General features: G+C 38.6%; 1 protein-coding gene across 1 annotated transcript in view; it reads right to left on the bottom strand.

Moving 5' to 3' along the window:
- Positions 1–15,105, bottom strand: part of Rab38 (RAB38, member RAS oncogene family) — a 65,706-nt gene that overhangs the window by 37,772 nt on the left and 12,829 nt on the right. Inside the window, exon 2 of the mRNA XM_004658260.2 lies at positions 4,637–4,917. Coding sequence (XP_004658317.1) covers positions 4,637–4,917 — 281 coding nt within the window. The remainder of the gene's footprint in view (positions 1–4,636; positions 4,918–15,105) is intronic.

The following is a 15,105-nucleotide window of genomic DNA, read 5'->3' as shown; positions in this document are numbered from 1 at the left end:
CAACTGGTAACTCCACAAACTTTCTCCTAATGATTAAAACAGCTCCAGAAGGCGGTTAGGGAGCAAATCCGAACATGATATTAGGTAAGGATTCAGACAACAGGTATTAGGAATTCACCAAATAAATCAGTTAATGTTAATAGGTAGTAGGGCTCAGTCAACCACTAAAATAAACCCAGATGACAAGATTTCAAACTGTGGGCATATATTAACACCAACAGGGTAGGGCCAGAGCACATTAGAAGACAACACTATCCATTATAAAGTTATGGATTATGTTGTTGACCAATAGAATGACCATATAAATGTAAATTTCAAATCAGGAATAGGGAATATTATTAGTAATTACTTTAGGACAAGTATAAACCAGGAGTGTTTAGGGGCAAATTGAGACCTGTTGTGACTCTCAATTATATATAACCTAAAGCATCCACAAAATACTGAGAAAAAGGGGGAAATGCAAAAACTGAAAAGAAAAGAAAGTCTTATTTAGAAAACAATCCTATTTCATTTTCATTTGTTTTTAAAATCAGAAGAAAATATTAAAAGTCAGATACCACAGTATAATTAATTTTTTTTCCTTAAATCACTAGTTAGCCAGGGGTTACCATGCTGATTCCAGCAACAGTCATAGGCATGACACTCTCATGTGATATGAACACGGATAATGGAAGAATAAGAAGGTGTATTCTCCTCAGCAGTGGGGTCAGCAGCAGGATGGAAGTTGGTTTCAATGAAAAGTTCCTCTAAGACTATCAGTTCTATTTCGGAATGCCTGGCTACTTGCTGATGCCCAGAAGAGTTCTCCAGGATGAGCCCAGTGTGAGTTGGGCTCATTAGAAATTTTGGATATAGAAAAGTAGAAGTCAGATTTTTATCACCAGCCTGATTATGTCACTCAAGAGCTCACTGACTTTGCAGATTCATTTTCTAGCAGAAAGCCTGCAATTGCAATGTTCCTTGACCCCAAATGTAATCAGGGAAGGACTATTTGTTGTTCTTAAATGCTGCTTTCTTTAGCTTCAGGCAGATAGTCTGATCTAGTCCTCAGGCAGGATCTCCTCAGAAAGAGAGCAGAATGTTAGCTCATGACTTTGAACTATGGGAATTCCACTCTGTTAATGCTGAATATTATATCAGAGGTTTCAACTATTGATAATGAAGATTGAGCTGGCACCATCACACTACTTTCTTTAGGACATTCAAAAACACAAATTCAATTTGTGTCACTTTTAGAGGGAAGAGAGATGTGGGAACCAGAAGCAATTTTAATTGCCCCCCCCCCAATTTATAGATCTCTTTCTTTCTTTTTGTTTCTTTTTAGCATGGAATCACTAGAAAAACACAATATATTTTATTTATGCTATGGTGTTGTTATCTGCAAAGGCAAGATGCAATCAGCTTTATACTTATCTGCCTTTTAAATGCTTGAAATACTTGGCTAGAGTATAATAGATATCCAGTAGTATTTATTTAATTTACAAATGCTGGAAGACTCCCCTCACCACATTAACTATTCATTCTAGTTTTTCTTAACTAAGAAAGGAATTCTCTTAGGTCTCCCCTCTACCTGAGCTGGAGACTGTGAGAAAGGAACTTGAACAAAAATATAGAAACTATAAAGTTGAGTGTGTGCCTAAGCAAAAAGAATGGAGGTTAAGTCGCATTGTTGTAATTGAAAAGACAAAGCAAGGATCTGAAGATGACTCAGTGGTTAAAGACATATGCTTTCAATGCCTGCCTACCTACCAGGGTTAAATTCCCCAGTATAATTACATAAAGCCAGATGCACAAAGTATTGCATGCATCTGGAATTCATTTGCAGGAGCCAAAAGGCCCTAGCATGCCTACATACCATATACTTTCTCTTCCTCTTGCTGTCTTTGTTTATAAATAAATAGATAAGTATATAAACAAACAAATAAATAAGTAGGTAAGTAAGTAAATAAATAAATAGAACTTTAAAAAAAATTGAAGAAAGAAAAAGCCAGGCTAAAAACCCAGGAAAAGAATCAGAATGTTTGTCAAGTTTTTGTAACTTAGTCATATTTAAGTTTTGCCATACATGTCACCTTTCATAGCAATAAATCCTTCAAACAAAAAGAGGAAATGATAGTGATCTATTACATACTGAGCTAAGGAATTATTTTTGTTTTTGGTTTTTCGAGGTAGGGTCTCACTCTAGCCCAGGCTGGCCTAAAATTCATTATGTAATCTCAGGGTAGCCTCAAACTCATGGTGATCCATCTACCTCTGACTCCCATGTGCTAAAGGCGCACACCACCACACCTGGATGGAAAGAATTTTTTTTTTTTTTAAATGGAGGGAAATTAAAGATTTTTAGGGTGGACGAGTATGCTGAACACTGGAGCCACAGACAGAAGGCAATTGTACTAGGAAGTGAGGAATAATGATTCTCTGAAGAGCAGAGTAGCTTAGTGATAGCAGAGACAAGTCAGCAGTGAGACTCCATTAAACTGCTAAAACAAAGATCTTTCCCAAGTGTGATCCAAACATTACCTCCACTACGCCCTATTACTTTCCATCATCCATGGAGGCAAACAGATGCTTAACCCTGTTGTGTTTCTACCTCAATGATGGCCTCAAATAGTTTTTCTTCAAACTTCTATAGACACTAATGTTAGTTAGGCCTCATCATTTTCCCATAGAAACTCCTGTAGTATTTAAATCTAAGTAAAGATATCTGGTGAAAACATTTCTTAAACAATGCTTTTTCTATTTGAAAATATACAATACAGTTCCATTATTATAGTCTCACTACTAGGCAATAGAATACCCCCAACTTACTTTGAAATGCTGGCTTTTAATATTTTCTTCTGATTTTAAAAACAAATGAGAGTGTATTTCAACCCATTCTCTGATGACTCATACAAAAGTACACAGTGAGGCCTAAGTGTGACCTCCATAGATAAGGAAATCATATCTATCTTATTTACAGTTGAATCTCAAACAAAGAGCACAATACTTGTGCTCCACAAATATCTCAATATTTGTCTGCATGAATTAATCAAAATAAAGCAATCATGATATGACACTATGCCAATTTCAATCTTAATAACATAAAATATATACTTCTGCACACAAAAAACAGATGAATATGTGAATTACACTAAGTTGAGTATTGCCTAATGTTTAAATGAATCAAAGTAGTTCATTTATTTTATAAATAAATATTTAAAAAAAATATGTAAAAGCATTCCATGTGAATTAAAAATAAAACTAAATACTTTTAAAATTTTACCATGAGGGCTGGAGAGATGGCTTAGCAGTTAAGCGCTTGCCTGTGAAGCCTAAGGACCTCAGTTCAAGGCTCGATTCCCCAGGACCCACGTTAGCCAGATGCACAAGGGGGCGCATACATCTGGAGTGGCTGTAGGCCCTGGCACACCCATTCTCTCTCTCTCTCTCTATGTGTCTCTTTCTCTCTCTGTGTCTGTTGCTCTCAAATAAATAAATAAAAATAAACAACAACAACAAAAAAATAAAGGTGTGTGCCATCATGCCTATCTTATTTAAAAATAAAATTACCGTGAAAGATAGTTTCTTTTGAAAGTGAGATTAAAAAATAAAGTCAGGGCCTAGAGAGATGGTTTAGTGGTTAAAGATTGCCTGTGAAGCTAAAGGACAATGGTCTGATTCCGCAGTACCCATATAAGCCAAGTGCACAAGATGGCACATGTGTCTGGAGTTTATTTGCACTGGCTAGAGGCCCTGATGCACCCATTCTCTCTCTCTCCTTTACTCCCTTGCTCCCAATTTCCCTCCGCCCGCTCTCTCTCCCCCCCCCACCCTCTCTCTCAAAAAATAAGGCAAAAATGGGAGAGGAGAAGAACAAAAGCCTATTCCAGCAAATCAGGTACCATAATAAAGCAAAACTGTAAGTGTAATGCCCTCATCATGACAAGTGAAAAGAGCTGAAAGAGTAGAATAAAATCCAATTGCCTTGGCCAATGAGATAGAAGAATAAGACATAAATGTAGATGTAATACACTCATCATGCTGCAGGAGATCCTGGGACCCCCACCTCTACCTTTGCTCCTACACCATGCACTTCTCTGCCTCCCAAGAGAATCAGCAGCACAGTTTCTCCCCTCATACTGTTCTGTCACCTCACTACTCCAGTATTCCCCATGTGGCAGTTCTGTATTACTGCCATCTCTTCACTGGTATGGCAAAATGCAATTTCCGACATAGAGTTGAATGTTTTAAGTGGCAACAGCATTAATTTAAGAATAAGATAATGACACAGCATGTGAGGCCCATTTCTTTAATTTACTATGAATTTAGATTTGTTATGAAGGGTAGATATAAGAATCCATGTGAAACATGCCAGGCACACAGTGAGCACTCAAACATTGTGCACAGTCATAAACTGTGATGAAAGTGACCAGGTACAAGTGGCTTTGCTCACTCAGTCCATCATCCCAAACTGTGGGTAATAGTTCCTACCCTGCCCATTCACTGCACTGAGATTAGAAAGAGCAAAAAGCAATTTGGAAACTACAATCACCAACCAGACATATTATTATGACAATGCTGATGATAATGATTATGAGCTTCTCTCTTTGTGAATCTTGCCTGTACGTACTAAGCTTATGGTTTAGTGCCACATTACCTTTGCTGACGTTTCAAACCATCCTACGAAACCATGCTCCTTGCAGAACTGGTCCATCTTGAGGCCATTATTCAGGAGCACGTCCTTCCCCTGATCACATTTGTTAGCTAACAAAACTACTGACACTGGCTTGCCATTGGGAAGAGTTAACTTTGAGTCCAAGTCACTTTTCCACTTGGCCACTGCTTCAAAGGTGGCTGGCCTGGTGACATCGAAGACAATAAATGCGCCCATAGCTTCGCGGTAATAGACTCTTGTCATGTTTCCAAATCTCTCTTGACCTGTCATAAAAAAATAGGATACAAAAGTTATTAAAATTGGAACCAGAAAATACATAAGAACTTCATTTTACCTTCAGTATAAGCAGGTCAGTTAGCAAAGAGTTTTATGCCTAATGTCTCAAGAGTGGAATAAGTATATAGTCACGCAGCTGTCTTCTTTAATCTTTAAATCCAGAAGGAAATTCTTTCATTCAATGGTATTTATTGAGAAAGTACTATCACCATATGGGCTACAGAAATTCAAATAGAGGCTGGACACAGTGTGTGTGGATAAGTGTCCAGTGCACAGCAGACTGTGGAGGAGAGTCAAAGCACAGAATAAACTTACCAAGGAAATGGAAACAGGCTGGCAGAGCTGTTCCTATATCTGATTAGGTACATTTCAAACCAAAACTAGTCAGGAGAGGTAAAGAAGGCTGCTACTCATTTATAGAGGGAATAATATATTAAGAATATAAATAGTACTGAGATTTCTCAGTGGGTAAAGTACTTGCTGTGTACACCTGAAACTGAGTTAGGGTTCCCAGAACCGACATAAAAGACAGAAACAATAGCTCATATCTGTACTCCCAGAGCTCCTTCAACATGATAGGGAAAGGAGACAGGATTCTTTACAGACTCTCAGGCCATCTACACTGATGCATCCAGCAGAAAATAAAAGATTGTCTCAAAGAAGATTTAAATAAACAATAGTTGACACTGAAAGCCTTAAGCTTGGCCTGCTAGGCCAAGTGAGCCAATGGATGCAATCGTGGCATGTCTATTATGGGGGAAACCAACTGCTCTGTAATTGGACTGGAGGTCTGGTCTATGGGAGGTAATACATGCCTGATCCTGAAAAACCTATGATGGAGGAAGTCATGAACCCTAGGGGTGTAACACTTGCTGGTGTCTGGCTAAATGCATGCATTATGCTCACCAAAGTGCCTGGTAAGCATTTATCTTAATGTTCATACCCATATAATAATGCCACTCTCACTTTTGGTTACAGAAGCTCTTCTTTTCAGATGGTGCTAACCTCTGGGATGACTCAAAAGGACCACAGTGCTGAGAAAAAGTGACAAAAGTGTGCTCAGAACTAAACTATATCACACCTTCCAAGGCTCAGCATCCATTGAGGAAGAGGTGGCAGAAATACTATAAGAGCTAAAGGAAGGGTAGGACTCCTTACAATGCACTCTTCCAGACACAAAATAGTCTGTATCCATGACCTTGCAGTGCCTGGCACTATCTACACAAGACCATCATGATAGGAGGAAAAGATGATGACATCAAAATAAAAGACTGATTTAGAGTAGGAGGGGATATGATGGAGAATGGAGTTATGGTCGAGAAAGTGGGGGGAGAAAATTATCGTGGCTTATTGTCTGTTTTTGGAAGTTGCCATTAATAATTAAAAAAAAAAAAAAAGATGGAAGATGACCAAAGTCCGAGGCTGTCATCTGATCTCTGCACGTATACCATGCCATGCGTGCCCACACTCATACACACAGACATTCACACATAAACAAGTGTTTTGATAATATGTAACAATGACTGTACCTTTTTCTGAACTAAATGATAGTGTTTCCAATTTCATAAAACAAACACTGAAGCCCATGAAAGATCAGATAGATCTTAATAGAGTAAGAAGGGAGATTTAAATAACCCAATCTAATTTTTAGATAATTCTTCCAAATTAAATATAAAAAAAATGAAGCTCAGTTTTAAATGGTATCATAGTTTCACTAGATCTTACAGATACCGAGCTGTGGAGGTGGCTCAGTGGTAAAGTCTGTAAAGACCTGAGCATAGATCCACAGAGCCCACCAAAAAATGCTGAGCATAGTGGTGTGTGTCAGCATTCCCAGCACTGAGGAGGAGCCACATAGATCTCTAGTGATTACTTACTTACTAGTTAATCTAGCTGAATTAGTGAACACTAGGTTCAGTGAGAGGCCCTGTCTCAAAAATTATATATATGTTTATATAAGGTGTAGAATGACTAAGGGGGAAACCTATCATCAATATCTGTGTTTCAAACACATGTCCCCACAGTTGTATGAGCAGCAGCACATATACACATACACCACACACATTCAAACATGCATGCATACATACATGCATGCATATGCAAAAAATCATCAAAAATCTACTTCATTCGAAGACCATAAAACAAGTCACCATACTCTGTATGTTACTAACCATCAAAAATGTGACATATGGGGCTGGAGAGATGGCTTAGTGGTTTAGCGCTTGCCTGTGAAGCCTAAGGACTCCTGTTCGAGGCTCGGTTCCCCAGGTCCCACGTTAGCCAGATGCACAAGGGGGCGCACGCATCTGGAGTTCGGTTGCAGAGGCTGGAGGCCCTGTCACGCCCATTCTCTCTCTCTCCCTCTATCTGTCTTTCTCTCTGTGTCTGTCGCTCTCAAATTAATTAATTAATTAATTAATTTAAAAAAATGTGACATATGAAAATGATGAAAGTTCAACTAATATCCTCATTTTGACCTTATTATTATTATATGCCTGTAGCGATTGGAATTCAACTCTGGATCTCATATGTACTGGCTAAGCAGTCTGCCACAGAGCTAAACCCTCAGCCATTATCCTCATTTTAAAATGAGAAAATTGATACTTAGTGTCTAAGTAACTTTCTCAAGTCAAGCAGATGGCATGCATACAAATTCAAAATTTTAATCTGAATCCAAAGCCACATTTATTTATTAACGCCAAGTACTTTCAATTCCTAAACTATCATCTGATACCAACTCTCTTCAAGATTTATGTATCAGGAGCACCCTTTTAAATCCAATTTTACAGATACTTCTATGTCTGTAGACTGCCAGATTCAAATGCTCAAGATATAACAGTGAACTAGAAATCTCTGCCCTTAGTCTACAGACTACTAGATAAGAAAATACCCTGACATTACACAAAGTCATTTTTTATTTGAATGAAGAAAGAATGAGAGTTGGTTTTGGAATTAAGCGGCAATCAGTTTTGCTCTGATACTGAATTCTCTAAGGGAGTGTTGGCAAGCTTCTTATACACAACTAAGCCCTCTGCTTTTAGAATATGTAACTTTGCAATAAGCACCAAACAGACTATTTTAAAACTAGTCAACATTTGAAATTCACTTCTATGTATTCCATATGTTAAGAATGTAATAGAAATATAATGCATGTTCTGAAGGAAGACTTTCAGACCAGAGTTCATAATCAAGCAAAATGACAGGTATTTCAGCTGTCACAAGAGTAAACAAAATCATATCACCCCTAATTCTGTGAACTAGTAATTACTGAAAATGGGAGCTGATGAAGATGAGATTATAATTTCTGAACCTAAAACCTCAGAAGCATGAAACCAGGCACTTTTCATATTTGAAAATGTTTGTTGAATTCCATAAAGTTATATAAATTAGAACAAAAGCAAAATGCCTATCACTTTTCTTAAAAAGAACAAAAATGCTGAAATGGAGTATATATCAGAAAATGCAGGTCAACATAGGTTAAGAACACTGTAAATATAGTCTGAGAAACAAAAAGATTCTGTGCTGGTAAATTTTAATATAAATTAAAAATTTTTTATTAATTATTATTATATGGTTTTTTCAAGGTAGTGTCTCACTCCAGCTCAGGCTAACCAGGAATTCATTATGTAATCTCAGGGTGGCCTCAAACTCATGGCAATCCTCCTATCTCTACATCCCAAGTGCTGGGAGTAAAGACATGCACCACCACATTGACATTCACACTGAGACTAAAATGGTTAAGACTCTCCAGGAACTTTTTTTTTAAGTTTTTTTTTTTTTAATTTTGTTTTTTTATTTATTTTAGAGTGGCAGACAGAAAGAGAAAGAGGCAGAGAGAGAGAAAGAATGGGTGCACCAGGGCCTCCAGACACTGCAAATGAATTCCAGATGCACATGCCACCTTGTGCATCTGGTTTACATGGGTCCTGGATAATCGAGTCTCGAACCAGGGTCCTTAGGCTTCAGAGAAGCCACCTTTCCAGCTCCTCTCCAGGAACTTAGGGAGAAGGGATAAAAGGCAGCTGTACTGGGCTAGAATCTGAGCCTGTGTGCTCCAGCATGGCTCACTGCAAAGGAGCGTTTTGTTGGGACCAACACATGACAGTATGAAAGCACTGCTTCCATAGATCGTACCACGGAAACATTCATCCATCAATGAAGGCAAAAGGTAAGAAGTCTTCACATGACTCACAACCCATGAGTGAACTTTCATTTCTCCAAATGAGTACAGTTAGTTTTCATTCCTTACGCCTGATGTAAACAATGGTCTCCTTTGATCCTATTAAGGGTGGGCAATGGAATTTCAGGAAGAGAGGGGAGGAAAAAAAAAGCACTCTGTGATCATCCACAACTCTGACAGCCTCTAGGCTTTTGAAAGGATGTCTTATGATCTTTTTCTGAGATCTAATCTGATAAAGGACAAAGTCATGGGTTATTCAATAATCTGTCTTTCCAGTGGTTTGCAGTGTACAGTAGGAAGTGTCTAAGAAGAAAGATTTCACATTTTAATAGATAGACAAGGATTTTCTTAAAGCAATGCAAAAGGCAGTATATATATGGTTTATACCTTCATTAAGAGTAAAAACAAAAGTATACATATGCGCCTGTAAGTGTATGTACTGCATCATATATGTGTGTTCATGAGCTTGTGAGAGTATGTACTACAATGAGAAGACAGCTTGTTTCTAGAAAGAAAAGATCTTTGTATATGGAGGTCACTGGGCCAGTTCATTTTGGAAAGTATATACTTTATGCATTCCAGCAAGGGGTCACATTCAGATCAGAGCATTTCTAGCACTCTTTCCTTCATCAGCTGACAGCCCTCTCTGCTGTTTATTGTTGAAAAGAATGGGAACCACGTGATTCTTAGTGACTGCCTACTGATGGGTAGAGACACTTGTCTGACTTTACCTGGACAAATAAACTTTAAAAAAAAAAAGATTAAAATTCAAAACCCACTTTTATCATTACATCACTCATTAATCACATGTCTACTAAGTGCTTAGTGAGATTCTGGTTCTGAACTTTGTGTTGCCAATATGTAGAGTTTTGTCCATAAGGAACTTCTAACCAGGAAGAGTCACACTGGATCCTTGCACTGAAAATGACCCAAATCACCACGTGGGACCTCATCTTCTTTTAGCCTCTGAACACCTCCCTGGCAAGTGGATGTGGCTCATCATTCTTTGTCCAGCTGCCTGGGATGTTAAGTGGCAAAAGGCCTTGACTTGAAGGGTCAGAATACCTGGACCTTGATTTTAATCACTGCCAGTCTTTCAGTCTTCAACAAATCAGGGCAGTCTTAAGACAATCCTGTTTCTCTCCCTGAGCATCCTTTTTTCCCCTGCGTTAAGTGAAGTTGATATGGCTAATCTCTAAGGCTCCTTCCTGTGATCATGCTTAAGTCAATCCAAGGTCCTCTTTCTAAACACCCTGAATGGTTCAATTAGTATCACAAATTTAGCTAAAAACACAAGCAAATGTGATAGACCTAATGTGCATTGATGGCACTTTCACATCATAATGAGTATTCTGTAGACACTCTCAGCAAGACAATCAAATACTGAATCTCCTGGACAGGCATAAAACCATTGGCAGGGGCATGAGGGGTTATCTATTATATTTATTTACCACTCTGGTCCTAACCACCTAGGTGTGTGACCTCAGATTAGTCACTTCATCAGTATGAGCCTTAGTTTCCTGATAGATAAACAAGAATGCTACATTGTAAACTATACCCACTATTGATTCTGGGAGCCTTCTCTTTCTTAGGTGGTACCTAGTCCTCCATCTAATATTCCTTCTCTGTTCTTTCTTTTGAGTTCAGACAGATTTTTGAATATTTTTACTTATATATTGGTCTTACAAATATTTGTTTTAAATGGGACTTTTGTCTATGAATATGATAAAGCAAAAAAAAATCTGGCAAATATCAGGGCCAAACAAATTCTTAACAAAAATTTTCTATGTAGTCTTCATTAACACAAACCTTTGTGAACATTCCACTCTTCCTGTCGATCCTGAATCTGTTTCACAACAATGAAGCTACAAGGCGATGTGGTGATTCAATACAACTATAAATGTTTGTAATAAAAAGAAAATGGAGAAGGAAAATTTATGGGAGATTCTGAGAAGCAAGTAAACTCTTGTAACTTTCAGCAATGCACAGTACAAGAGGCACACTGATTAGCAGGAGTGGGCACAGCTAAGTTGTTTTCTAGGGGCTCCAGTAGTTCATGTAACAATTAACAAAAGGATAGGACAAAATTTGAGCAAGATTTATACATGTTGTAATGTTTCACTTGGAAGTTCTTCCTCTTGAGGATGCTAAGTTCTTCAGCAATGTTCCCACCATCATCCAAAGCTTTAGTACAGAGTATGAAATACAAACATACTTGATTTGTAGCCCCCTAAACAGTTTGGGTTTATCACTTCTGAGAAAGCCTGGACTTAAGGGGACTGCCCTAATTTTCATCCAAGGACCCTCAGGACTAGCTCTTGCACATAGCTTTTTGGTTTTAGGTTGTGCTTCTTCCTAATACCAGCCTCTGCAAGCAGGATCCAAACTGAAGGATGTTCTAAAGAAGATCACAGAATTTCAGAGCAAGTTTCTTGTAAAACCTAACTCTTCAAGCCTCTGATGACAGCTCCACCTGAGAGCAGACATCACTTGAAGCAAGATGGACAATAGCAAGTACAGTCCCAATGGTGGACGTAGCCACTCACTCATTGCCACAGCTAGAGACTCTCCTACACCTTCTGTATTCCCCAGTCTGGGTTGAAACATCACCCACAGAGCCACTTATAATAAATCTTTAGGTCATATTCTAACACACTCCCTATTCTGTCAGCAAAAGGGCCTCTAATATCCTACCAATACTTGCAGTTCAGAAATTACCCTTCTGTTGGCCACTTCCTGTCCATCAGCATTGCTACTGTACCTGGACAGCCCCATGGATCCTTCCTTGGACCACTAGCTCTTTTCTCCTGCTCTTCATCAATTTCTCTCTACCCAGATTTCAACATAAGCAAAAGCAATCATAAAAAAATGTAATAATGAAGGTCCTCAGACAGTTTCCACCTGGCATCATTAGAAAAAAAAAATATCTGAACCATTTATAGAATATTTATCCATGTACTATATAATATCCACAAAGTCTTACTGTGTTAGTCTTGTGTAAAGTACAGAAACCTACATTTTAGCACTGTCTACATGACATTCATGCATGCTCTAGTCTTGTGGCTCCTAGCTTTATTATAATCCGCTTACAAAAGGTAATTTTACCTTGCTGTTTTAGCTATTCAACAACTCAAACATACTTAAGAAAAAGACATTTTAATTATATGTGCATACATAAAATTATATCTTTTGACTTTGACCACTTTTACACATTCATCTCACGTCACATCTTTCAAAATATTGTATGGCCAAGACACACTGGAACACTCGTCTTTCTAACACAGAACCCACGTTAATCTTAATTTTCCTGCCATTTTCATTTGTCTGTACTCTACTCTCATCCTTCAGTGAAATCCAATGTGTCCTTCAATTGTACCCCAAAATTTCTTAACATGTGTACAGACTTCACTGTCCTGACAACCGAAATCATTTACTCCTTTATTCATGACTCCACACTTTCTTTGGCCTACATTTTGAGCACTTGTTATAGTGTAATCCTGGAGAGCAGGATAGTCATGCTTTGATTTTATAAAACTTGGGGCTATTTCCTCACTTCTTGGAAATAGTGAGAACTGAAGACATCATGACAAAAATAAACTGAAATTGAAGTACTTTTTCTCTAGCACACAGCATCACATAAATATACTCAAACTGCATGCTGGTGAGCTTTTTCTATATTCAGATCTCATTTTCAGTAAATAATTAGTATTTTTTCATTAGAACAAAAGGTGAACATTGCCCTAACAGGATCCTGCATATATCTGTTGCAGTAAGTTTCAGGCTGTGTCATGCTTTTGTAACCATTCTTATTATTAAGAAATTATTTGCTCCAAATGATACACTTTTGGGGGTCATGTTCAAATGATAATATCTAAAAGCAACATGAATATATTCTCTATATCTCTTAGAAGTGAATCAGGAAGTCAATATAACACCTAAAGTAAATATGGATTATGCACAATGTGCTAGAAGCAAAATAATCAAATGATATGGTGGCTTCATGGTCAATCCTGACCTTTCACTAGGGCAAGCATGTTTGGAAGGCTCAAGGGAAGTCCATATACTAGGATCAGAACCAGGATGACAACCTAGGATCAAGGTTTTCCACAGTTTTAGGAGCCTTTCTGATCCCCTTTATTGTATGTCTTCTCTACTTTGCCCTGTTAAACCTGTGACAGCAATGTGTCATTGAACCACTATTTTTCCATTGTCAAGGCATAGATTCTAGTATCCACTTTTGCATGAGCTTCTCCATAGCCCTGATGCTTCTGCCATCCCCATAATGAGCGCCTCTATCCAGTTAGAATTCCTTAAGGCCTCTTCTCCCAGTACAGGAAGAATCCTGTGTTGTGATTTGGATATGAAATCTCTTCCCGAAAGACTAAAGTTCTGGAAGCTTGGTCCCCAGTTGATGGTGCTATGAAAACAGGACTCATGATGCCACAAGGAAGGAGGGCCTGGTTGAAAGTCGTAGTCCACTGGAGGTATACCACTGGAGGTACACTTTGTGATGGCGTCAGTCTCTTTCCCTCTCTTTCCCACCCTCCTTCCCTCCTGCACTCCCCTCTTCCCAGCTGCCATGAGATAATCCATATAAGCCTTTCTTTCTCTGTTTTTTTTTTTTTTATTTTTTTTTTCACAGATATTTTGTCATGGTGACATGAAAGCTGGCTTACACATCCCTAATCCCTTAGCTTCTTTCCCGGGGATAGTTGCAGACATACTGCCTGTAAACTACCTGTATTGCCTGTTGCCTTTGTTTTAACCCCACTTATGTCATCTAACCTTATTATTTAACCAAAAAATGTAATGCCTGTAACTTTCTAGGAATTGTTTTAGCAACTAGAGCAAAAACAAAACAAAACAAAAAAAAACACCATGTTTTTATGACATTACATACTATTAGAAAGAGACAAACGTTAAAAAATAGTAAGTACAATGTAAAGATTGCTACTTTTCTAATGAAAAATGAAGTACAAAAGAGCAAAGAATATTCTGGGATGGGGCAGAATTAAAATAGTTGCACAGTGAAGGTGGCATTAAATGTATGTCATTAGAACAAATAATAAAGTTACAGGCTCTCTGAAGATCTTGGAGAAGATTTTAAACAGAGGGAATGGCATATGAAAAGACAGTGAGACATGAATGAGTCTGGACAATATTTACAGACTAGCAAGAAATGGCTGGATGGAGGGGCAGCACAGGGTCGGAGTAGAGTCAGATAAAGCAGAAGGACCAGGCTGCAAACAGTTCAGGACCATATTGTGGTTGTTGTCTTTAATTCTGGGTAAGAAAGGAAAGAGAGAGTGCAGGAAAGAAGTCATGGGTACCTGATTGACTACTGTGTTAAGAAATAACTTGTAAGAGTCAAGGTGAAACTGCAGAGACCAGTGAGGAAGGTGTTGCAATAACCAAGCATGACATCTTAACTATTTAAGCTATAGGGGTAGTGCGGAAGATTTGGTGTTTTCTGCATATAAATGGAGATGGAGTTGGTGGATGGCTGTTGGGTCCTGAAAGGCCCAGGCGTGAGGCCTAGTGGAACTTCCTGAGCCTAGCTAAAGTTTGGGGACCTGTCTCTGGCCAGCTAGGACTCAGCAAGACACCTAATGGCTTCTGGCCTGCCACTTCCCCATGGCAATTGTAATTACCATTTCAATAGTTACAGTTTACTATTGGCCCTTACCTCTGCCCCTGTCCTAAAATCCCCACCTTCGTCCCCAACATGATATAGGCAACTGCTCACAGCAATAAAGTTAGCTTTTTTGTGAGTTCTTGCTTCCACAAGACTCCTGACTCAGTGTGGTTTGTCTCCAGTGGCCAAGAGAGGTTTCTGAGTCATCGTATGCTCATCTTCCTTCTTAACCCCTCCTTAACCCCTGGTCCTTCCCTCAGCACTACCTGCCCAGGGAGGAGCCCAGCAGATGGGCTGAAAGCAATGGATGATTTAAGCATGACTCCTAAAGCATGAATGAAAGTATGGCCTTACCATTAG

The sequence above is a fragment of the Jaculus jaculus genome, chromosome 3, assembly GCF_020740685.1.
Source record: "Jaculus jaculus isolate mJacJac1 chromosome 3, mJacJac1.mat.Y.cur, whole genome shotgun sequence".
NCBI classification, from domain to species: domain Eukaryota; kingdom Metazoa; phylum Chordata; class Mammalia; order Rodentia; family Dipodidae; genus Jaculus; species Jaculus jaculus.
This window is presented reverse-complemented; position numbering and strand designations above follow the sequence as displayed.